Source organism: Tachypleus tridentatus, chromosome 4 (assembly GCF_004210375.1).
Source record: "Tachypleus tridentatus isolate NWPU-2018 chromosome 4, ASM421037v1, whole genome shotgun sequence".
Taxonomy (NCBI): Eukaryota; Metazoa; Arthropoda; class Merostomata; order Xiphosura; family Limulidae; genus Tachypleus; species Tachypleus tridentatus.
Genome location: NC_134828.1, coordinates 36,477,072 through 36,503,303, shown reverse-complemented (window position 1 = coordinate 36,503,303; position 26,232 = coordinate 36,477,072). Strand labels below are relative to the sequence as shown.

Below are 26,232 nucleotides of genomic sequence, written 5' to 3'. Positions count from 1 at the left end.
TCAGATCAATTTGATTTTGTCGATAGATCAAAAACGGACAGTTATACAGATTAACGGATATGCAATGTAATATTAGTTTCTAACGGATAATCGAGATACGCAATGTAATATTAGTTTCTAACGTTTGAAATATGTTTTTATGAGGTTCCTGTTTTTCTTAGATTCAAAGGAAGACTCATACAATTACTGTATTATCCAGTTTCTGTTGCCCTGTTGAGCGATGACTAGGTTGTTGATTCCATCCAAAGTTATTTTGATTTTCATAGTCAGCATGACGACAACAGTTTACGTCCAAGGTGAGGTTTGTTTGTTTTTTATAGCGCTCTTTAGAAAATCCTGACGTTTTTTGAAATGATATCACACAAACGTGTTGATAAGCACTTTGGTTGGAAAATGTTATAGAAATATTATATAGAGGAGCTGATAAGTGCTTTAATTAGATACTATTTCTACAAATATCATAAAGCGAGTTTTGTTTTGTTTTTTAATTTCGTGCAAAACTACACGAGGGCTATCTGCGCTAGCCGTCCCTAATTTAGCAGTGTAAGGCTAGAGGGAAGGCAACTAGTCATCACCACCCACCACCAACTCTTGGGCTACTCTTTTACCTACGAATAGTGAAATTGACCGTCACATTATAACGCCCCCAAAGCCGAAAGAGCGTGTATGTGTGGTGTCATGAGAGTTAGAACCTTTGACCCTCAGATTACGAGTCGAGCGTCCTAACCACCAGGTCATGCCAAACCTATGACGACGTTTATTTATAACTACAGCGGCTCAATGCGATCTGGTGGATTAATTCAGAAAAATATACTGTTTAAATAACAACGAAGCTTAACAACTAGGAAAGTTAACTTTATTTTGTCACTTCTAGGTCATTGGTATAATTTGTAGAATTGTTTTTAAAAATGTAAAGATATGAGCTGTAAAATTACTTTTAAAAAGTAAAGAAGTTAAAATTTAGAATCTAACCAATGATTCAGGAATTTCTTATTGTTATAAGATTTAATCTCTTGTACATAATTCTCTAAATTAATCTAGTTTGTTTTATAGAACTGGATTAGTTAAAACATGAGTTATATTTATTTTTGGCTTATGCTGCTAGTTTAGTTTGCATTTGTAGTGAATAATAACTACCAAGAAAAGGTGTCTTTATTTTAAATTCCTTGTTATTACAGCAGCAAGTCTACGGGTTTACAACGCTAAAATCAGAGGTTCGATTCCCCTTGGTGGGCTCATCAGATAGCCCGATGTGGCTTTGTTATAAGAAAACAAACACATGCATTATTTTAATCACTCGCCCTATAGGAACTAGGGAGTGGTATTGATATTTTAACCTATTGACTGCCAAGTATTTCAGCTGCTACAATACAGCTCTAATGCTTCTTCATTTTGTAGCTTTTTTCGTGACGCCATTTTGGATCGAAAGTGAAACAATTTGTAAGTTGGTCAAATGCATGTATGGTGCTGACATCTAGCGTTGAACTTAGGTATTATTGATAACGAATTAACTCGTCCGTGGCACTGTTTTACCGATCGGCATGGACGAGTTATCTCGTCTACGGCACTGAACAGGTTAAAACGTAAACAGCACCTTATGCGTACATAGGCTAAATAAATGGTCAGGTCAGAGACCCCATGATGCAGTTATAACCGTTCCTAGCTTTAAAGTGCACAACAGAATTATGAGAACCAGTTAGATGCACCCGCCACGATAAGCGCTTTGCATGGTTTTTTTAACCGAAAACCGGATAAACGATTACGCTTATAATGCACCCACAACTGAAAGTGTGTTTTCAAGATCATAATTTGAACTCTGGTCACCAATCCGCAGCCCGGCTCGGTAACTACTAAGACTATTCAGTGTACAATACACTAATAAGTTTCAGCGGGGATCACTATTTATTTCGATCAATCAGAAGCTAGAAGTTGTTTGTTAAACATATAAACTAGTTGTAGTTTTAAATGCTAGATATTTTGAAAAGATGTTGAATACGAAACTAATAATGATCTCATAGTAACAAATAGGCCGCATTTCACAGGTTAGTTAACATACAGTTTACGTAGTTCGAATGTTAACTATTTTGTCAATAGATGACGGAACATAGCCGTTTTTCATTATATATATTTCCTTATGTTCATTTTATTGTCATATCCTTCAGGAAGAGTTACCTTTGAAAAGTTAACCCACATGGATTATCCCGGAACGACATATTTTTCCATTCGTAATGTTTCTTTATACGAGTGCCAAAGATGGTGTAGGGACGAAGTGAATTGCGTATCCGCTGTCTTTAGTTTTGTGGTGAACCCTTTGGCCCCTGTTCAAGACACTATGTGTTCCTTACAAAACATGACTACATCTGTGAAACCAGACGTCCTTCCACAGCGCAGTGTTAACACTTACTTCTTTACCAAAGTTCAAATCAGCTCAGGTACGTATTATTATTATTGTTATATGCGAAATATCTGTTAAACAATTTACAAAAACCCTTACTTAATAACTTTTGAAGGGGAAAACCCAATGATACGTAGACGTGATTAAAACTGAATGACACCTCAGTACCGTGTTGTTTATTTTAGGAGTGGAATGGTGTTATACGTTAGGAACATGGAAATTTTACAGTCTTGGAAGAACTATACAGTTTCCTCTCATATATCTTTGACTGACAACTGTTCGACATGATTCTTATACATTGTATATCCTATATGTGTTAGTATATAGTATATAAAGTAAAGAATATAATTTACATTGTGTGTGACTTAATATACACTGTATAAAGTAAACAACATACCATGAATGTAGCAATATACACTGTATGAGATAAACAGCATACTGCATAATGTGTATATAATAATATACACTGTATGAGATAAACATCATACTACATAATGTGTATGTAATAATATACACTGTATGAGATAAACAGCATACTACATAATGTGTATGTAATAATATACACTGTGAGATAAACATCATATTATACATAGTATATGAGGTGATATTCACTCTGTGAAATAAACAACACATTAAATATCGTATATCAGGTAAACAATACACTGTATATGTGATAATATACACTGTAAAAGGTAAATGAGGTATTGAATAATATATGCGGGTAATTTATAATGTATTGAAGTACATAGCATATTTTATATAACAATACAAAATAATTTATGGTGTACAACGCTGTCATATAAATTATATTTTTGTTGTTTTTAAAAATATCCTCTCCCTCTGAAATCTGCATTATCTCTGAGTATGAGATATTTCAAGTTTTAACATATTTGTAAACATACTTAAGTAGATGTCTTGGGCGTGGTTGAATACGCTGCAGCCATATATTTTAGATGTAAAATGCATATATATATGTTTACATACTCTATCGAATGATTCACAATACATTTAATAAAGTTAACGCAAACTCTTGGTCACTGAATAAAGCAAGTTGTTTGTTTGAAATTAAGCACAAAGCTATCAAGGGACTATCTGTCCTCTGCCCACAACGGGTATCAAAACTCAGTTTGTAGTAGTTTGAGTCCCGCAGACATACAGCTGTGCTACCGGGAGGTGACAGAGAAAAAGTGAAAAGTACAATTTAGGAAATTCAAGAAACTAACAGGTTTGAAAATTCCGGTTCACGTTATATTAATGGATTCGTCGTGATGACGCAAACAGTTTTTAATTAATTAGAAATGGTTCTGTTGGTTATTCTGTCACCTTTTCATTAATGTACTGATTATTGACCAAAAATTCCATTTGAAACATAAACACGTAACACGGACACTTTCAGTATGTAAAGTCATTTTGCCGTATAAGTTAAAACAAGTGCGTTTGTCTGGTATTAGCTTTTAGTCATTAATGTAAACTTTGATACATATACTGTAAACAAATCACGTATTATAGACTTATCTTTCTACAAAACTTAATCCCGCTATTTTTGAAATACAGCCTTATATTTTTATCCATACATATTTAGAGAGAGTGTGTAATCGACTTTGGTCCTTCGAAAGGATTCCTAACACCTTCCTCCGGGGCTTAGATAACGCCATTTTCTATACGTCTACCAAAGAAATCTGTCTAGCAGCCTGTTTAAATGAGGCCCGGTTTCTGTGTCGCTCCGTGGAGTTTGACTACGTGAGGCTGGAGTGCCACCTTAGTGAATACGACCGTCGCTCACCAGTTGCCAATGTAGCGCTAGTGGAAAAGCCAACAACTGATTATTTTGAAAATGCGTGTTTGCAACGTAAGGGCTTTTTAATAATACATTCATCTGCATGGTTTTCGAAAGTATATTTCGGATTATCGTATGTGGTTAGTCAGAAAAGTGAAGCATTTTTTTCTTTATGACAATTTTTATTGACTTAACACTTATCATCATTATTTATCATATAGATACCAGACGTTTCTTTTCGAAAATGGTTTAATTAAATACAGTTTACTGTGTAAGAATTATTCGCACTTTATACATTTGGCTTTAGGCTACGTGATCTCACACTACGTCTTTACTTTAAGCTTGTTATAACAACACTCGCTGCACTTATAAGGTTTCACGAAACATCCCTCATGGTTTCCTTGCACCACCGTCACTAAAATCGTAATGGGCAGACAGTAATCGAACTATTCTATTTGCATAAATGCATTTTGGCATTTCTGGCTTCTCATATTTTGAGAAATCAAGTGTTACATGACGTGACACACACTGTCTTCTACATAATTAACATGGGTATAGGTTTTCAAAAGAGGCAATAGCTCGAGCGCTTTCGAATAGTTCACCATTCTTCTTCACGAGAATGAAGGGGGCGTACATTTAGGGTTAATTCTGAAATATTGTGTTTGTTTTTTGAATTTCGCTCAGAGCTTCTCGAGGGCTATCTGCGCTAGCCGTCCCTAATTTAGCAGTGTAAGACGAGAGGGAAGGTAGCTAGTCATCACTACCCACCGCCAACTCTTGGGCTACTCTTTTATCAACGGATAGTGGGATTGACCGACACATTATAACGCCCCCACGGCTGGGAGGGCGAGCATGTTTGGCGCGACTCGAACGCGAACCCGCGACGCTCGGATTACGAAGCGCACGCCTTAACGCGCTAGGCCATGCCAGGCCCAGGCAATGTTCTGAGTTCACTGGGAAGAATCAAACTTCTAATTTTAGTGTTAAAATCCGTAGACTTACCGTTGTACCACGGGGAAACACCTAGTTTTGAATTCTATATTTATGTATATACAGTGTTTAAGTTTATTCAGTAATTTCATATTATGTAACGCCTCCATTAAAATCTTAGTTTTTTGTTAATCCTTATATGTTTTTGTTTATTTGTTTGTTTTTTATTCTTTTAGAAATTACTTTATATTATAAATATACAGATTCAAACTCCACCTAGCGGAGTAAGGGCAAGATTAAGCCAAATAAATATGTTTGCGTTCAATACTATAAACTATTGGTATAAATTTTGGGGCGGTCCGGCATGGCCAGGTGGGTTAAAGCGTTCGACTCGTAATCCGTAATTCTTTGGTAAAAGAGTAACCCAAGAGTTGATGGTGAGTGGTGATGACTAGCTAGCTGCCTTCTCTCTAGTTTTACACTGCTAAATTAGGGACGGCTAGCGCAGATAGCCCTCGAGTAGCTTTGCGCGAAATCCCAAAAACAAACAAACATAAGTTTTGGGTTGACCCAGTTATTTTTATTACTTAATGTGTATATACGAAACGGCAAACCTCAAGGATTACTGTTTAAAACAGGAAAATAGCTCTTTGTGACATGTTTGTTATTCGTATCATTAAATACTGAGTATATACAGTAAATTGAACTGAAGGTTGGTGAGGTATGTGAAGTAAAGATTTCACGTTACAACCTCTCTCTCTATATATGTATTTATAGCGGAAGAAATATGCCGTACTGGTGGAAGGAGTTACGAATATGTCCACACGGATCTCCCTCAGTTGTCTGTAGCTCATTTCGTTGGACTCTACTATTATTCGGACAAGGAACTAGTGGTAATTAACAATAACGTAATCTAACGTCAGTTATTGAAAAACGTGGCGCTATAAGACATTCCAACTAACATACTTTAAACAAACAATGTTTATGATGTAAGACATACCAACTAACATTCTTAGAACAATGTTTACGGTGTAAGACATATTGACTAGCATGCTTTGAATAACGTTTATGATGTACGAAATACTGTATTTTGTACCTTGTATTTATGGTAAAGCCTCTACGGCTATCCGCCACTGTCCGTAGTTACACACTACGTATTAGAAGGAATACATCCTGTTAATAGCACTCTACCAGTGTTCAAGCCAAGGTTACTGTTTTTAAGTAAGTCTGACACAGTATATATTGAAGAATGTAGTAGTCGTAAAAGAAAATAGAATAAAAATCATTCCATTACTGTATTATGTCCAAGTCTCTTCTTTCGATTTGTTCTTGTCGAGGGTTATGAATGGGTGAATTCCCCGAAACCAGTAAAACTCTATGACAAGTGACAAGTCGAATGACAGACTGTGTTTCCCACTTACTCTTTAATGATGAAAGATTTTGATCAAAGTTTCACTGAAGTAAGACTACAAGTATTTAAGAAGAAAATTGAGGAATGTTAACCAGATGACATTTTAATTTTCTTATAAATCAGCAGTTTCATGACTAAACTGGCAAGCTTAGCAGAAACACGGCTGTTAGTAAATTATATTACCTTTTGTTGAATTAGTTCAAAGTTAAGTGATTTAATACCAAGCTTACCAGAATTTTCTTCCGGTGTTGTTTCCTTATGGTTAGCAATGCTTCGCCATCATTTATTATTATAATGAAACTTTATATTGGTCGCCTAACTGATAATTCACATGGTTTTCAGGAGTTAGAGATCATATTAAAAATATTTAACTAGTGCAGGTTCTTTGTTTTTTCTCAGGTGAACACACAGGAAGAATGTCTCCAAACGTGTAACCAGGAGAAAGAGTTCATTTGTAGGTCATTTTTGTACTCTCCAGAAACTCGATATGGTCAGCCTAATTGCGCCTTGTACCATGTGGACTACGTGACGATGCCAGATGGAAAACAAACGTTTCTCAATCCTAGTCCCATACCCTTACTGGACATCGGTGAACGAACAGGAAGATACTTAGAAGCTGTTTGTACAAGTAAGTTATAATAATAATAAAAAAAAATTCACACATCTTTTTTTTTTTCTTTGGAAATAATTTATTATTTTTAGTACCATGAAAGTTATATTTTAGTACTGGCTGGTGGTTACGACGGTTGACTCGCCATTTGCAGCTCGCAGTATCGAAAAACAGAGCTAAACTCTCTGTTTGTTTTCTATTCGAGCCAGCCTGAGGAGCTCTGGATTGAGCGAAACGCGTCGTCGACAACGAATGTGACGAATATAGTGTGGTTGAAAAACTATTATTATACAATCTTCTAATTCTTGAAACTTCGTAGGGAATTAGTTTACGAATGTGGTGTTAAAGAATATAACAGGTTTAGAATAATATATTTTGATAAATATAATTAATTATATCACACTTCGTTAGCTATTGAAAGGTGTCCGCACCTTTATTTCTTATCCCTCTAGGCGATTATTCGTCACAGAAAACTATTTCATAAATTATTTTGAAACATATATTACCATGACCATAAAAACGAAAAATTTTAAACACAAAGTTACACTAAATTTACCTTAAATTTAAAAACTTTCTAGCTGCAATAAAAAGTCGGGAAAAGTAATATCAAATTTCGCTCTTAGTTTTGTTTTTTAAGAATCAGAAAGGAACATTAATTTTACTTTCCAAATATTATCTGCTTTTATATAACAGATAGCAGTTTCAGGCACCAAGTGAGAGACAATGAAAACCCTGTTTTTAAAATTCCACCTTCCATCGGTACTGGAGCGCAGAGGATTTCAAATTCACCCCTTGTTACTCACGACGGTGGTGACCCCTCGTGTGATGATTATGGATTTTGCTATAACGGTATAAATTCCAGAATCTTGTATAAACTTTATATTTGAAAAAAAATGTATGGAAATAGACGCAAACCTTGAAATATTTATTATTACAATATTTAAAACATTTATTTTATCAGTAGCATCGTATTTAATATTAATTAATTAATAATTATGTCATATCTTACACAAACTATAGTTTTAAAGAAGTCTTTTATGTCTCTACTTTTTGTTGTATTGTGTGGGTTTAGTATCGATCCAGTGCACAGACACCAAGATGGTTGTCTTCGTAAGTACTAACAAGCCTTTTCATGGACGAATCTATGCCTTGGGCAGGAGTGAAACCTGTCAAGCAAGCGTGAACAACGGTAATCAGTTTGATCTGAATGTGTCACTAAAAGGTCAGGATTGTAACACCAAGTCTGTGGTAAGTGTTTGTTTCTTTCGTTGTAGTTAAACACAAAGCTACATAATGTGATACCTCTGATTTGCTAAACACAGGTATCAAACCCAGTTTTTAACATTGTAAGTCCGCAGAAAAACCACTGTGTCACGGGGAAAGATCCTTATGGTAAGATTGGTTTGAATTTCGCGCAAAGCTACTCGAGCCGTCCCTAAATTAAAAGTGTAAGACTAGAGGAAAGGCAGCTTGTCATCACCACTCACCGTTAATTCTTTTACCAATGAATAGTGGGATTGATCGTAACATTATAACGCCCTCAAGGCTGAAAGGGCGAGCATATTTGGTGCGACGGGAATTCGAACCCGCGGCCCTAAGATTATGAGTCGAGTGCCTTAACCACCTGGCCATGCTGGCCTCTTATGATGAGAACGCAAAATCCTTCTAAAATGTTAAAATTACACGAAACATGTGCAATATGAGTCACACTAAGTACTCATTTTGGTCATGTATGTCATTTCAGTTGGAGACATGGGCGTTCTTCTTCTTCTGGAGCTTCAGAAGAAAATTTATCTGAACATTGATTTAGAAATGTATTAGAACATAATTCTGTGTAAACAAAAGTTGCAAAATTAGGTGCATATAAATAAACCATAAGCAGACAGAGCAAGCATCCAAACTTCAAAGCAAAGACCTACGCACTGTGGTGGCTACCATTTCCCTCGTCAAATAAAATCTGTAATCTTCATTTCACACTTTCAAATTTACTGATGGCTGTCACTTTCGTTTCCATCATCTTCTGGCTTATTTACACATACTAATAAGATTTACAAAACCACAGACTACCTCTGCATGACCAGGTAGGTTAAGGCGTTCGACTCGTAATCTGAGGGTCGCGGGTTCGAATCTCCGTCGCACCAAACATGCTTGCCCTTTCAGCCGTGGGGGCGTTATAATGTTACGGTCAATCCCACTATTCGTTGGTAAAAGAGCAGCCCAAGAGTTGGCGGCGGGTGGTGATGACTAGCTGCCTTCCCTCTAGTTTTACACTGCTAAATTAGAAACGGCTAGTGCAGATAGCCCTCGAGTAGCTTTGTCCGAAATTCGAAACAAACCAAAATCTCAGACTAGCATTACCAATATCTGATGGTCAAAATTTTCTAAAGAAGCTCCATGCAAACTGTGACGCTCCAGTGTTCGCAGGTTGTGGACTTGACCCTACCTGGAATAAATCTTGCGGACACCCTTGGCTTGGAGAATCATTTTTTATAAAAACATTTCCACTATATTGTTTCCGCATGCTATTTCACCCTACAGATAATTAATATATTTAACATGATTTATACTGTTTTTCAACTAAAACTAAATTATGAAAGTTAAGAGAATAATTAACGCTGTTGCATTTATTGAACTGACCCTATGACTTTTACAAACACTAACACATTATGATAAAATCTATACAGATAACAGAACAATTAGATTGAATAATTGCACACAAAGAGTTACTTCAAATAGTTAAATTGATAAACTAGCTAATAGTACATGTTATACTAATTCAAAATGTATTACATTTGTACAAAAAATCAAATCAAGAGGTTTATATTATATTTCACACTCCTCATGACAGTACTACCACCCCACCCCATAATATACATTAACCTTACAATTCATAGCTCACTCAATTAAATAAATTTTGACCACTTAACAGGTAGAAAAGTGTAGTCGAGGCAGTCAAACGTTTGTAAATTCCTTTATTAGCCGATCAAAATTAAGATGTTCATAAAATAATTACTGCTAAAAAAATAGTCAGCTTCTAATATATAAAAAAGTCAGCGCATTTAGTAAGATTGTTTTCAAACAATGACTTTTATGTCACATCGTTTAGTAACAAAAGTATAATCTAACATTGTAGTCAGTTTATGTACTTAAAGTATAATATGAAATTTATAAATAATAAAACTAGAAACATATTTGTTGATTTCTTACTTTAGAGTCGATATTGATTAAAGAGTTGTTTTTCTAAATAAAAACGTCAGTGGTATAACATAAAATACTTTGATTCAGAAACGACTAAGTTTAAAACTGAAAAGATAGATTTTTTTTACCTTCATGGTAAATTGTATGCATTTGACTCTAGGCTAGGTGATCTCACACGGTGTCTTTACCTTAGGCTTATTATAACAACACTCACTGCACTTATAATGTTTCATGACACCCCCGTCATGGCTCCCTTGCACCACGTCACTAACGTCGCAATAGGCGGACAGTAATCAAACTATTCCACCTGGATGATGGCATTTTGGCTTTTATAGCTCCTTATATTTTGAGAACTTAAAGTGACCCACACTGCCTTTTACATAAGTTAGATTTTGTAAGTATGCTTTCGATTGTTTTGAATTTCACGAAAAGCTGTTCGAAGGCTATCTATATTAGTCGTTAGTAGTGATAGGTTAAAAGAAAGGCAACTAGTTAACAACATTCACTGCCAACTCTTGGTTACTAACGAATAGTGTAACTAGCCATCACATTATCACTACACCATATCTAATCGGTTGGGCATGTTCTGTAATGACGATTCGAACCCGTGACCCGCAGATTGCGAGTCAAATTTCCTAATCACGAGGCCATACCAATTTTTATGTAATCAAATAGTTGTGAGTTATAAACAATAATAGAAGTTTTAAAAACGAAATAAACATATTTTTAAAACATCATTTTTTACGTTTTATATAAAAAGTTGTTCTAAGTATTAAGCCTAACCACCCTGGTATTTTTTACTCTTTACGACACAAATTTTTAGTGTATTATGTTCACAAATTTATTAAGCTACTTTTTGTTTATGCTATTCCAATTAGAATAGCATTAAATCTGAGCTAATAATTTATATTTTAATAGTATATACGTTTTAAATTCTTAATCTACCATTAAGAATAAGAAAGTACTTTACTTAGTATTTTCGGCTCCATAGGCTATACACTGGCTAATCGCCCAGCTTGGAGAACTATGAACTGGAGAAAAAAACTGTGAGAACTATGAACTGGACCAAAAACTGTAGCATTCGAAATTTACACGGTCAATTTGACCGAGTAGCGAGATGAACCATCACTCTTATATACGCACCTATAGCTGCAAGTGTGGTCAGTGGCATATTATGGGTTCCAGCTTTGAATCTCCTGTTTCTTAGTTTTTCACATTATCTACTAGACTATGCCCAACCAGTCTTTGCTTAGATAAAAGCTTCAGTTTTCCGTTAATTCATAATTTCTAAATCATTTATATTTATTAATTAGAACAAGTACATTTTACGTTGTAATTTCACCAGTAGAAAGAAGGATAAAACAAATTACTTTACGACTTAAATACAGTTAATGAAAATAGTTGTTTTTATTATTATTCTGATTTAACTGTCAACTAAATTATTGCGTTATCAAAAGACAAAACTTAATATTAGGTCGCCGTTAGAAAACCTTTTCTAACGTTTTTGTATCGTGGCTTGCCACCCGATCCTGAACTATACACAATAAGTAACCCTAACATTTCCTTATTCTGCCTACTGAAAGGTTCCTGCTTTTGCCTTTGTTAACGTTAATAGTCTCCTATTTCTGCCAGATTTGTTTTAAAATTTTAATATTTCTGTTCCTTATTTCTTCCTTCCTTAAGAGTTAAAACTTTCCTGTTTATACCTTCTTTAGGGTTAAGATTTCTAAAAGTTTTCCAGTTATGCTTTTTTTCGTGTTGTAAGCGATTCTTTATTAAGTTTTATAATATTTTACGTTTTTTATTGTTTATAAGGGCGGGGTTTTCACAAACACAGTTGTTCTTCAACATCATTCGATCGTCATGACCAAATCAGACAAGGTGTACAACATTCGCTGCACCTACGAAACGTCATCCAAGAACGTGTCATTTGGAATGATGCCTGTTCGGTAAGTAACAATTCTTGATTTTTCTACTTGTGTAAAATTCCCTTATACAATAACAGTTACCACCTACTGCTATTACAACAAAGTTTTGCAGTGTTTACATAATTACAGCACCAAACATGCTCGTCCTTCCAGCCGTGACCGCGTTATAACGGACGGTCAATCCCACTATTTGTTAGTAAAAGAGTATCCCAAGAGCTGGCGGTGGGTGGTGATGATTAGCTGCCTTTCCTCTAGTCTTACACTTCTAAATAAGGGACCGCTAGTGCATATAATCCTCGTGTAGCTTTGAGCGAAATTAAAAAACAAAGAAACAAACATAACTACAGCAGTTGACATAATGTGGTACGAATTAACTTTGCCAAGCAATCGTGAACAGTAGTAACCAGTTTGGTCTGAGCGTGTCGTTGTATGGTTGGAACTGCTACATCTGGTATTTTTGTTTTTTTATGTTTGGTTTTATTTAATGGCTATTTCGTTAGATTTTAGCAATATAAGGCTTGAAGCTGATCGTTATTGCAGTATTTCCTTTATGGTCTCGTAACGTCCTTTTGTGTCGAAACCCCAGTTGGAATAACTTTGTCCTAGTTGTTTAAATATGTAAGGTAAAAGGTAGTTAGCTCGTAACGATTAGCTCAGCAACTCATTATGGATAATTGCATAACATTGAGAGAAGAAGCATATGTAGCAAATATCTTTAAAGAAAGAAAATAGACGACTTCACTTTCATTCGAATGGTGGTAATAAAATAAATATTGTACATAAGTCTATGAAATTTATTGTTTGTCGTCAGGGATCCAGACACGGCACATGTTACTGGTGCACCAGAAGCTCCACTGCCATCAATTCACATTCTGGCACAAAGCGGCAGAGAAGCAACGACTGTTCGAATTGGTGATCAGCTAAATTTCAGGATTGAAATTCCACAAAACAGTAAGTATATGAACAACAATTTCAAAAATAAAAACATAATATTTTTGAATGAGCACGCGTTGTAGTGTTATGAAATAAAACAGGATATTTAATATCAAAAAATAACTCGTCATTTGAAACATGAGAAAAATAAAAGATATTTACCAATTAGCTTACAGTAACTTTCTTCACTGTAAAGATATGTTCTGATAATAAAATTAAGATGCTGTTTATTAATTTAAATACATATTAAAATATTCAATAAAATGTTTCAAGATATTGATACAAGAAAAACAAGAATACATTAAATGTTTGTAGTTCTTAAATACAGTCATAATTCTCAGGTTAAGAAAGTAAATATCTGTTTGATTTTTGTATATTTAAAACTATTGGAATACTTCCCACAATTGTTTCTTGTATCCATGTATTAAGTTTGTGAATAAAGCTCATGAAAACATTTGAATATGAATAAGTGTTGAATTTCAACTGTATTTTTTTCAAGATCTGAAACTGAAACTTGTCTTTTCCGAACGAAACAGCCATTGTTAAAAAAATTACTTTACAGCTTCTCTTAATCTCATGGTGTTCTGTTAACCTTATGGCATAACCCTAATTATTTTGTTCTTCTGCACACTTTCTTTCTTCTCCACTTTATAGTATAATATTGTGACATTCAATTACACCTATGGCTCAGAAACGTAATAACAACATAAAAACTATTGAAGTACTACAACATCGTTGTCCAGATGTTAGGAGTTTTCGCAGTCGGAGAGTTCGAACAGCTATATGAAATGTAATTGTTCACACACTTCCCTCCAAAACGTATCTCATCATACGGCCATAAAAGGCAAGGAACATTTTCCTTATATAGTGTGACACTTGTTTTCGATTCGGTAACTGATTCTACTCTCAGCGCCTTCTGTGGACTTACAATGTTGTGTAGCTTTATGCTTAATTCAATAGAACAACATTTACTCTAAAGTAAAGCTTGTGCATCCTGTAAAAAATTCCCAATTTTGCTCTTCTTGCAACACAAAACATTACAGTACATTTATCAGAAATACCGTAATTTAAAACAATGAATCAAATACCTAGAAACTATCCATCTTAATTAAAAACAAACAAACCAATCTAAACCAACCTCCTGGGGAACTAAACTAACTTTACTAAGTCGTTAAGCAAGCTTCAGTCATGTGATCATTTGTTTCATATTGTGTTTATATATAACCAATGTTTCTTTTTCTACAAAAACAGTTTTTACCTCTTGGAATGTATTTTAGATGTTGCTCCATCAGCTTCCAAAATACTTTTCAACGATCAAGCACATATTAAATGTCTAGAACTTTAACAGTGACATATTCACGGGAGATTTTCTACAATTCCAACTACCAATGAACTCCCTTTTCCTAGAGTTACATTATTCACGGACATTTAGATACTTCTATCTTCTTATTTGATGTTTTCTGAGTGTTTAAAAAGTTACTAAATATGTAAACAATTGTACTGGCGTTAGATGCAAATAAAGATAAATCAGGGTTGTTGTTTGTTTCTATTTATACCATTTTGTTGTTGTTTATCACAGCACCCTATGGCATATTTATACCATTTTGTTGTTGTTTATCACAGCACCCTATGGCATATTCGCTAGAAGTTGTATAGCGATGGCTAAAGATGGCAAAAGTGTATTCAAGATTATAGATTCAGATGGGTAAGAGGTTTTCATTTTCCTTTACTGTGGAATTTAAAAAACAATGAAATAATAAAAGAAACAGAAAATAGATACTTGAAGTTTCTCTGAGTTTTGTATCTTAAAATGGTGCATCATGTTTTTGAAACGTTCCAGTGAATATAAAGTTGTTTTATGTGTACACACACATACACACATATTTATAATTTCTCGTTACGAGTATCAAGCTAAATTTAGATCTGATTTTACTTTTATGCGGGGCGAGTTTCAATATAAAAACATTTTTTGAAATGCATTTTGAATTTCTAGTCTAATATGTGCTTCTATTACATTTTTATATTATGCTAAAATGAACATAAAGTTATGAGTTAAATAGTCTCAAATTAATTGTCACGTTTAATTACTTACTAATTATTTTGAAATTCATTAATGTACAACTATATTATGGCCTCTAATTTGTGGTGGTTTCCAAGGAAGTACTGAGAAAGGCTAGGATTCGATCCTGAGTTCTCACGTCCGACACATAATTCACCCGTTCCGGATTATCATCTTAAGTAGTAACAGAAATATAGAATATTAGCTGCTTTGCAATTAATATCTAACAAATAAAAAATAAGTAACTGATTATTAATTGTACTTAACTGATTGTATAGGCTACCAATCATTACAACACTTAATATCCGTTTGCTGCAATCTCACCGTAAATATTTAGTCACAAATTGAGTTACTGGATGAGGAAACATAAAGGCGTCTGAAACTGCATTTAACTTGTCAGTTTGTTTTACATTTGAGGCTTACTAAACTGTTATGTTTTATTTCTACAGATGCCCAGTCGATAAGTCTATATTTCCACAGTTTGTTCAAGTTGATGAAGGCCTTGAAAGTACTTTCGAGGCGTTTCGATTTACCGAATCCTATGGTGTTATTTTCCAATGTAACGTCAGATATTGTATAGGAAAGTGTGAACCAGTAAGTCTGCCGCGTGTGAAACCAGTTAAACTTTTGTTATATCGATGTGAAATGTATATTTTATTTACTGAATCCACTGGAGCTATTTTTCAGTGTAATATCAAATATTGTTTAGAGAAATGTGAACACAACTGATGATACAAACTGGTACTCGACTGATGATACAACGCATCATCATTAGATGTAAAATTCACTACTTTGGTATATTAAGATTGTTTATTTTTCGAGCAAAGCTGCACGAAGGCTATCTGCGTTAGTTGTCCATAATTTAGCAGTGTAGAGGGAAGCACCACCTATCACCAACTCTTGGGCTACTTTTTTACCAACGAATAGTGAGATTGACCGTCACATTATAACGCCCTCACAGCTCAGAGGAAAGGCAGCTAGTCATCAACACCCACCAGTTTTACTAAAGAATAGTGGGATTGTCCGTAACATTATAACGCCCCCACGGCTGAAAGGGCTAGCATGTTTGGTAGAACAGGGATTCGAACCCGCGACGTTCAGATTACGAGTTGAGCGTCCTAACTACTTGGCCATGCCGGGTCTATTAAGTTTGTTATAAGTAAGAGCTGGCTTTCTTGATTCATACTTTTAAAGTTCTGATCTAAATAATTCGATAATTTTTATCAGAAATTATTAATACTTATTCGCCTCTATCTTCAAGTTTTAATGGCTTTACAGAAAGGATTGTTTGACAACAGTATCCAATAAATTTGTTTGCTTGTAAACTTGAACGACCCTTTATACACGTAGTGAATTAAACGACCTGACAAAGATACTTGTGGCTCAGGCATAACTGTCCCTGTAGTGGAAGGTCCAACTAGGTCTACAGAGGTGAATACTATGATATTAATAAAATAGGAAATCTAATTTACAAGAAAATATGTACAACAGGCATAAAACATGAACGTAATTTAAAAATCTGTGATTAATTGTTACTATTGTAATGTTAGAAGTATTAGAAATAAAATCGAGTTTAAAGCAGTTTTGGAAAATAATAATTTCGATAGTCAGGGTATCACTGAGACTTAGTTAGGTTTGAACAATTTTTGTGAGAGAACTTTTTGAAATAATAGACTACAGATTATGCACTAGAGATAGAATATACTGAAAAATGGGGAGAGTTGCTTGATATGTGAGAAGTGAATTTTATCCTGTTGAGTTAGTGTATATTTAAAGAAAATAGTTAATTCAGTTTGGGTTGGTGCTAGTGGACATAAATGGAAAAGTCATGTAAATTTGACTTATTATTGACCGCCAGGTTAGAATGTGGAAGTTAACAAGAAACTGTACAATGAGATCAGAATGGCAGATGTTGTAACAATGGGAGATTTTAATGTCATTGGTATTGATTGGAAAAGTGTCGTGTTTGACAGTAAAAGGGTCAGGTGTTTGTAAATTGTTCAAGGTATTTTTATAAACCAGCTGGTGCTGCAACCTACAAGATAGGAAGTTGTATTAGATATAATATCAGCATCTGTGTGAATATTGTAGATATAGTTGTGGTTGTTGGACATTTAAGTGAAAACAACCATTGTACCATTAAGTCTGGGATTTTACTAGATTAGAATTGAGGAAGAATACCCTGATGGAATAAGATGGGATATCTGGCTTCTATAGATTGGACTTAAGAGTTGTGAGTGGATCTTGAACAGATGTAGGAAATATTTAGAGAAAATTTGATTTGCATACAGAGCATACAAATTCCCAACAGACAAAAATGGGGCAACGGAGTAGAACAGGCCAGTGTGGCTTAGTAAAGATTTAATAATCGTATTAACGATAAAGATAAAAGACTGAGAAATTTTAAACTTACCTGAAAATAATAAAGACTTCGAGGACAATAGGAAATCAAGAAAGCTTGTTAAAATGGAAGTTAAAAGGGTAAAAACTGTATATGAAAGAAGGTTGGTTGAAAAAGTTAAACAGTAAAGAATTCTTTAAGTATTATATGGTGGCTCAGCAAAATGTTCGGATAGAGATTGGGTCTTTTAAAAATGACAGTGGAGAGATGATCTAGGAAAATTATGATATGGTAAACTTATTAAATTATATGTTCTCTTTAGTTTTTACGAAGGAAGGTACAAGTATTATGTCTCAATCATAGCATTTAACGTATGGGAAAAATATTGATGTAAAAATGTCATTTTAAGTTTTGAAATTATAAGGAAAAGAAATGGGAAACCTAAAAATAGATAAATCCTCTGGATCAGATAACTTTTATTTTATAGTTTTAAGGAAGCTTAAACATTTTATTTGTGAACTTCTAGCTAATATGTTTTATATGTCACTGAGTGGTGGAAGAGTATTAGAAAATTAGAAGTTAGTCCATTATTTAAAGGAGGTGATAAGCACTGTCCAGGTATTTATAGGTCAGTTAGTCTTACATCAGTAGTTCGAAAGGTTTGAGAGAGTATGATTAAAGATACATTGCAGAACCACTTAAAACATTTTGATAAACATGGTTTCATTGAGGGAAAAAATCTTGTTTAACAAATATTCTGAATTTTTTTGAGAATGGTACTGCAACAGTTGACGAAAGAAATTCTATAGATTTGGTTTACCTTGATTTTCAGAAAGCATCTGATAAGGTGCCTTACAAGAGACTTGTTACAAAAACTAAATATGTGGGTGCGGGGAGAATGCTATTAAACTGGATTAAATATTGACTATAGAGGAAAAAGTAGAGATGAGTAATAAATGGAGCTAGATCTGACTGAATCACAGTTACAAGTGGTATGTATCAAGAGTCTATGTTGGGTCTTCTGCTGTTTATGATTTATATTAATGATATTGACTCTTGAATGACTAATAAAATTTTGAAGCTTGGAGATGACGTTATGGGATGGCTAATTGTATTAAAGATTCTGCAGACTTACAGTGAGATTTAGATCATTTGATTGGTTGGGCCAATACATGGCAGATGATGTTTAACTATTCAAAGTGTAAGGTAGTGCATGGATATTTTCACAATTCAAATTATTGTTACAATATTAAATGGGAATACATTAAATACTGCAGTTGAAGAAAACTATTTTGGTGTTATAATCATAAAATTACATGAGGAATCTAAACAGTGTATTGTAGCTAGCAATAGGGCTAATAGAATTTTGGGTATCATTTAAATAAATATTGAATACAAGACAAGGGGTATTATTGTTTGAATGTATAGATCACATGAAAAGCCTCATTTAGAATAATGTGTACAGTTCTGGACTCCCTTTCTTAAAAAGACAATGAAATGTTTGAGAAGGTTTAGAGAAAAGCCACTAGGATGATACCTAGTATGATAGGTTTGTCCTATCAGGAGTGACTAAAATTTTTAAACTTACTTTCCCTGAAGAGGAGAAAGAAGAATCAGAGTGGATCTGATTGAGGTATTTACGATTACTAAGGGTATTCATAATGTAGATACATTAAACGTTCTTATGTGTTTAGCAATGAGAACAATAGGACAAGGGATCATAAGTTCAAATTTTGGCAGCCTAGGAGTCGTCTGCAGTTTAGAAAGTATTACTTTTCAAACATGGTGGTTGGTTTTTGGAATGAGTTGCCTTCAATGGCGAAGACAGAAAATTTAACTGAGCTCAAGAAAAGATCGAATGAATTCATGAGTGAGGGGTGGCTATAGTTTGGAGATACAAGGAACATCCTTAATGGACTAATAAGCTCCTTTTTGTCCATTTGAAATTTTATGAAATTTATAGCAGTCCGGATGATGGGCAATCAGTTGACAATCGGCAGTACTGGTGAGGTTTGGCTGTCATAGGCCCGACAAAGCCAGGTGATTAGGGCGCTCAACTCAAAATCTGAGGGTTGCACCAAACATGTTTACCCTTTCAGAGCGTTAAAAATGACGGTAAATCCCAGCTGCCTTCCTTCTAGTCTTACACTGCTAAATTTGTGGCGGCTAGCGCAGATAGTCCTCGTGTAGCTTTGCGCGAAATTAAACAACAACAACAACTTGGCTGTCACTCTTATAGCACCTATAGTTAAAAGTCCGAAAGGTAATGAGTAACACCAATTCTCAAACCATCAATCTTTGGATCCATATTCGATGTTTTAACCATTCAGTCACGAACAAATCATGGGTCAATTCGCAGTGACACTTATAGCAAGACATTATAATCCTTCATTACTTAAGCTTTATACATGTTATATGTTGTGTGTTTGTTTGTCCACGAACTCATCCACATTTTTTGAGCTACCGGGATAAAACTTAACAAGCGTAGTTGGTTGTTTATATGGTGTTACAACTACTAAGAGACCAAAAACATGCTCGGAAGGGCACTCAAACATGATGGAGTCTGGAAATAGGTTTGTTAGAGTCGAATCACTGAACACATTTTTATTTTTTTGCTCCTGGCTTCTATCAGGATCTCGAAGGCGCCAAATCTGAAATTGCGTTCATAATCCCAACCACAGTCCAAAGGAAATATGATCATCTCGGATCAAACGTGATCCTAATACCGACCAAGATCGTACATACACAAGCCAGAAAGACCAAACTTTGTACACGTGCTAAGGGATTATTATGGGTTTCCAAACGGTTTTCACTAGGGTAGTTATAGAAGTAGCTGAAGATAACATAAGAAGTTGATGTGAACATTACAGCAAACTTAATGCGTTATCCATTGCTAACATATGAGCATAAACCGAAATGAGAATTTTGTTCATATAACCTAGCTATTAAGAACCATTTGTTATTCGTTGCAGGACATCATTTTAATGGAGTAAACAATCCTTTATTGAAGCTCTATTGTGTATAATTATTAGATTAAGGTTTGTTTGTAAAGAAAATGTTTACTTTAACTGCTAAAACATCGGATGAATCATAACCATATTTAAGACAAACATTTTATGTTAGAATTTAGTTTTGAGCAATATTTGGGGTGAATGTAATTTTTTAATAGTTTGCTTACATTAGTGGTTAGGTCTTGCAGAGAACGTTCACCTGTTTAATTTGAAATAGCTGTTAATTTGGAGGCTCAGTAACAGTTTTTATAATTTCTATTTGGGTTTTCTTTAAATACTGCAATTCTGATAGAACAACAAAAAATCTTGAAAATACAAATTTATTTTAATTATTGTTTTCTGTTTGTTATAGGTCTCTTGTGTCGAAGGCAAGGAAGAGTATATGTCATGGGGCCGAAGGAAACGAGATTTGAGATCTGAGAAAGACTCTAAAGATATGACTCTGAGTCATGAAATCTTCGTTCTAGATTACGGAGACGAAACAATAGCTTCCTTGAGAGATGTTTCTCAGGGATTAAATGGTGAGAAATTTAAAATTATTGATAGAAATCTGATACATGTAAAACGTGACTTTTAAAGTCACAACTGCAATAGTAGAATTTTTGTGTGCATGGTAAATTACAATATCTAGATTATTTATTGAAATTTAATCAAGCTTTAGTTACTGAGCCAAAAAATAAAAAAAATAGCAAAGAAACATTTGTGTGGTTCAGATTTAATTATTAAATAATTTACATTACAGTATCATTTTAAACTAATATAATCGTAGGAAAATCATAGGTTAAAACATACGGAAACAATATTTTGTACGTTTTTGTCTGTACATACTACTGCTTAGTATGAATAATCAATCATTTAAAGAAAGTTTATTTTTATCAGCTGTTCTACAAACTACCTATTTAATACAGAACAGTTTTACATATTAAATTATATTTCTTCGTACAAGTACTTTTCGGGGGGCTCAATTTCCTTTTTTCTTTTTTGTAGCTACATACGACATTCCAGAGTCAATTTCTATTCAAGATTGTGCGTCAAGAACGTCAGTCATGGTCCTCAGTGTCATCAGCGCCACCTTGCTAGTCATCTACATATGTACTGTCGCTTACTTTGTTGCGCAGAAACGCGTTTTTAAAGAGTTACCTTAATGTATATTATCAACTTAAAACATTAGCAAACTTTTAAGATTGACCATACAGGTAACTGGAAACACAAGAATCACCAAGAATCAGGCTACTCTGTTTTAGTTTTTTCTTTCTGTAAAATGTGGAAACAATTATTTAAGTTTCGTTTCTGTTTCTTGTGCATAAATTTCCAAAATAAAAAGACAAAAACTCAACAAAAAGTCGAGAAAGAAATGTGTCAAGCTACAAACAAAACGTTTATATTGAAAGAATGTGTTTATGAATTAAACAGGGATTAAGAGTCACGCAAAATACGTTTATATATGTATGTGTGATTTGCTTTAGTTTTAATGAAAAACCGTACTGCACAAAAACAAAATATTGAAGGATTTTGCTTCTGCTCGTGAAATATCAGTGTTGTTTTTTCTAAATATTTATTCCAAAATCAGTTTATAAATTTACAAATAACCTTAAGAAAATCCACTCCTTAAGAACGGAGAGATAACAATGTGTAAATAACGAATTTTATTTGCCCTAGATTCTGTGATGGTACGGTGAGATAACCAAATTTATTTAAGAAAATATAACTTACTTTTATGTGTGTTATGGGGACTTGTCTGCTTTAAGGCATCTTGAGGTAGTGTTAGATGAAATAAGCTACTTTTAGTCTTTTTTATATTTATTATGATTAACACCTGTGAGGTTAGCGAAAATGTGACTAGTACTTGTAAGAGTTTTAATAATAGAATCAAAGAGTTTCGTTTTGTACCCAAGTTACTACTGACCCTAGTCAAGATAACGTTAAAACCTTAATGTTACTATAAAGGTAAGCTGTCATTGAAGATGTTCATATTTATAAAAGGAATCATATAAGACGTTATTTTAATTCAGGATGATAACAGTTATTAGGGAAACAGAAACAATACTGACAAAACCAAATAATTAATCTATTCTATACTCAAAGTTATTTTAAACCGTCCTCTGTTTTAAAACGTATATGACATTACACGAAATCAACTAATTGGAACAAACGAAACGTAATAAGTTAATACGAAAGTTAACGAAACTGATATCTATTTTCTTTATTTTATCGAAATATCCATTTACTCATGGATTATTAGTAGTAAATTCTACGAATTTTTCAGATGCGTTATTCTAATTTTTACTGGTTACATTACTCATTCTAAAAAACTGATTAATGGAGTGGTGCGACGACACTAGTTTTTTATATAAAGTGCAAAAGTAACCCTAGAAATAATTAGTAAGATTAATTATGATATTGATAATATTCTTATTTACATTTTTTTAAATGACTGTTATGCTTTTAAGGGCCTTTAGGGTCATCAAAGTCATGGAGTCAAAGTTGATGGGATTCATGCGGGTCCCACAGGTAATATTAGGTCAATATAGTAAAATTTAGAAAAAAGCCCATTAACTTAAGATTATTGTAATTTGTGTTAAGAGAAAAAAATAAATATATATATATATACATACATATATAATCATAAGAAGAACGTACTGTGTGGTATCACGTTCAAATGTTGCGATTATTGCGATGATTGGCTTATCCTTAGGCGTGTGATTAAACAATGTATTACGATATCAAGTTTATTAATAGTACTGTACATAAGATATCGATGCAAATCTTTTCTATTATTATAACTTTCATTTATTTCCATACATTAATATAGAGTTTGAAACTCCAGTTATTGCTAAATACCATATTATAACCGAAAATGAAGAATAAAAAGTTGTTTCCACACTTTCCAAACCAAAAACCACCAGATTCACCAGCAACTCATTGTGGACACAAAGTTTCAGCATCAAGAAGCTGGATTTCTTTCTTAGAGATAATTTTTTGTATTAAATAGCCGAGACTAAACTAGTTTTTATTCCACGCTTCGATTGCTAACCTGCTGCTATAATTAGGAAAGTTCTCAGAAGAACTGTTAGGGTAGTAGGGGCTGGAGTTGTTCCTGGATTTCTGTGTCAAAAGGACTGGGTTGTATGGACTGGGATTCTAACCTAAATTATTTTTGTTAAAAATACTGCTGGTGGTGACAAACGCTGGTATTCCGTCCTGTATTTTCTTGTTAGAAAGACTTTTAGTGGTTACAGGGGCTCAGATTCAATCCTGGGTTTCTTCTTTAGAAAGATTGGCGTGCTTTTTACTTGACAATGATTGTTAACGATAGACGTTGTTAATAAATGTTTCATAGAATGTTGAATTTTGTGTCTACAAAACAACAACTGGCATCAGTTGCAAAGCTTTCACGATACTAATTAGAAAGTAAGGCTGATGGAAGTGTAACATTGTTCACTATTCTCAAATTTTTAATTCATATTTGTCAAAATTTCGTATGTTTACATTTACATAATTACTCATACTATAACCTTACTTATTAGAGCCCAAAAAAATGGTATACTGATATTTTACCGGAGTAAAATATGTTTGTTTTTCTGTTTTAACGAAATGTGTTTAAACTGTGTAAGTAAGTTTTTCAATAAACAAAGTTTTATTTCCTGTTCTCTCATATTTCCCTTTCCATGGGTAATACAGATGCACTAACTTATTATACTTGGTGTTCAAAAGTATCATTGATTATGGTATAGAAGTGATACAAGTTAAGATAAAGGAGAAAGACGTATATAAAAGAGTCACACTATGAACTGAAGATCATTAGTTTTTATCCTCTACAGATCATAACAGTATCGGGATGAAGTAAAGATAACCATTAATTTACGTTAGTACAATGATAATGAAAAAAATTTAAATTTCTTTGAGTATTTTTATTTGTATGTTCACGAAACAATCCACAGAAAAATAGTTCATAATAATTAAAACAGATTAATATCTATCGTGTAAGAAAACTACCTAGTACCCAAGTTTTGTCTTTCTTCATTGTTGGAAACTGTATAATTAATGGTTAATTAATCTCTCATGTAATATCCGTTAAAACCTCCTCATTCAGGATGAATTTCAACCGGCTAATCTATGTTTAAAAACAAAGTTGTTACTGGTGGCTTTAACTTTTCTTTATAACTGCTTACACAGTTTTGAACTAACTAAAAAAAATATGGAAAGTTGCCACGTGGATAGGATTAGATGCGACAATTATGTGTCTTGTGATATCAGAGGGTTAAATTGAAATTAATAAATAATCAACTTTATAAGTATAAAATATAGAACCTTCAGACACGTTGGTGATAGAGACCAATAACCAAAAGATACATAAGCTAAACAAATATCATCAAAATCAAGTATATTAACCTAGTTATGAAATTTGTAATGGTAAGTTAAAATGGTTCATATAGAAGTAGCTATACAATGTTTTCAAGTAATCGAGTGTCGAAGATTTAGATGGCAAAATGACTTGAGTGTTAAAAGTGACTACACCAGAAAAAAATAAGCTAGGATCACAGCAGTAAAACTGATAAATCATTTTAATAAGATTTAAAGCATTCATATCACATTAAGAAATATATATTAAGTAAAGATAACTGATAGAATACGAAAGCTGAATTTGAAAGTTAGTTATCCAATAAGTTTTTAAAATAAACCTGTTGGTCAGCTTAAGGTAGAATCACATGAAAAGATCTTTTATCTCAGGACGGCTAGTATGGGTATTAACACTTTTACAAATAAAGCAGAGAACAACGTTTTGACCTTCTTAGGTCATCTTCAGGTTAACAAAGAGAACGGAAGATAACCTAAAAAGGTCGAAACGTTGTTCTCTGCTTTATTAGTAAAAGTGTTAATATCCATACCAGCCATTCCGAGATATATTTTTACTTTAAGGAAGATGCTAACAGAAGATAAAATATTTCTCTAAAATGGTAAGTATCTAATGAAAACACATTTTCATGTAAGAAAATGTTGAATTTCCAAAACCAAATCTCTTGTGACCAACCAGCAGGAGATAATAGAAAGGGGTTTCCATCTTCACCTTTACATTTGATGATGTGTTAAAAGATTTCCTCTTTCTTTTACTTTAAGGCTTTGCTGTTTGTTAGTGTTTCCTTTATTTTCTCGTAAATAATTAACTATAATTTCAAAATTCATTCCAGTGAACATAAATCTTGAATTTCATATGACTCTTTCTTCCATTTTCACCGAGGAGAATTTTCAAAACATTTCTCAATTGGGCTGAATTTTTTTACTTTTATTTTAGGTTGATCCACTCCTAATCTGTCTTATAGTGAAGTAATTTCTGTTTTGGGAGTCATGTCTATGATGGAAGTTCCTATACCTATGACTCACATTTACCTTCACTGAGTATGATATAATTAATAGAACATTTCTGTAGGTTCCCTGAAATCCTCTATCCATCCATATCAATCCTACAAGATCCTTTGTATAGTGTTTTTCTCAATTCCCAAGAGTTCTGATAGTTATATAATCAGTTGAATACCCAACGTCTGTATACAGTTACCATCTAAGTAAAAAAGTCCCTCTTTTCTGGTTCCCAGTACCACATTCTTCAGCTTAGATGGTAAATTAATTTATAGAGGATTAGA

General features: G+C 33.6%; 1 protein-coding gene across 1 annotated transcript; it reads left to right on the top strand.

Moving 5' to 3' along the window:
- The first annotated feature begins 271 nt into the window (after nucleotides 1-271).
- LOC143248099 (uncharacterized) lies at nucleotides 272-22,066 on the top strand. The gene is made up of 13 exons (XM_076496535.1): nucleotides 272-296; nucleotides 2,163-2,432; nucleotides 3,978-4,244; nucleotides 5,880-5,995; nucleotides 6,913-7,141; nucleotides 7,817-7,972; nucleotides 8,196-8,371; nucleotides 12,137-12,270; nucleotides 13,061-13,200; nucleotides 14,806-14,887; nucleotides 15,691-15,835; nucleotides 20,946-21,114; nucleotides 21,581-22,066. Exons 1-13 carry the CDS (start codon nucleotides 272-274, stop codon nucleotides 21,736-21,738), a joined length of 2,067 nt encoding a protein of 688 aa, XP_076352650.1. The 3' UTR covers nucleotides 21,739-22,066.
- Nucleotides 22,067-26,232: the final 4,166 nt, after the last annotated feature.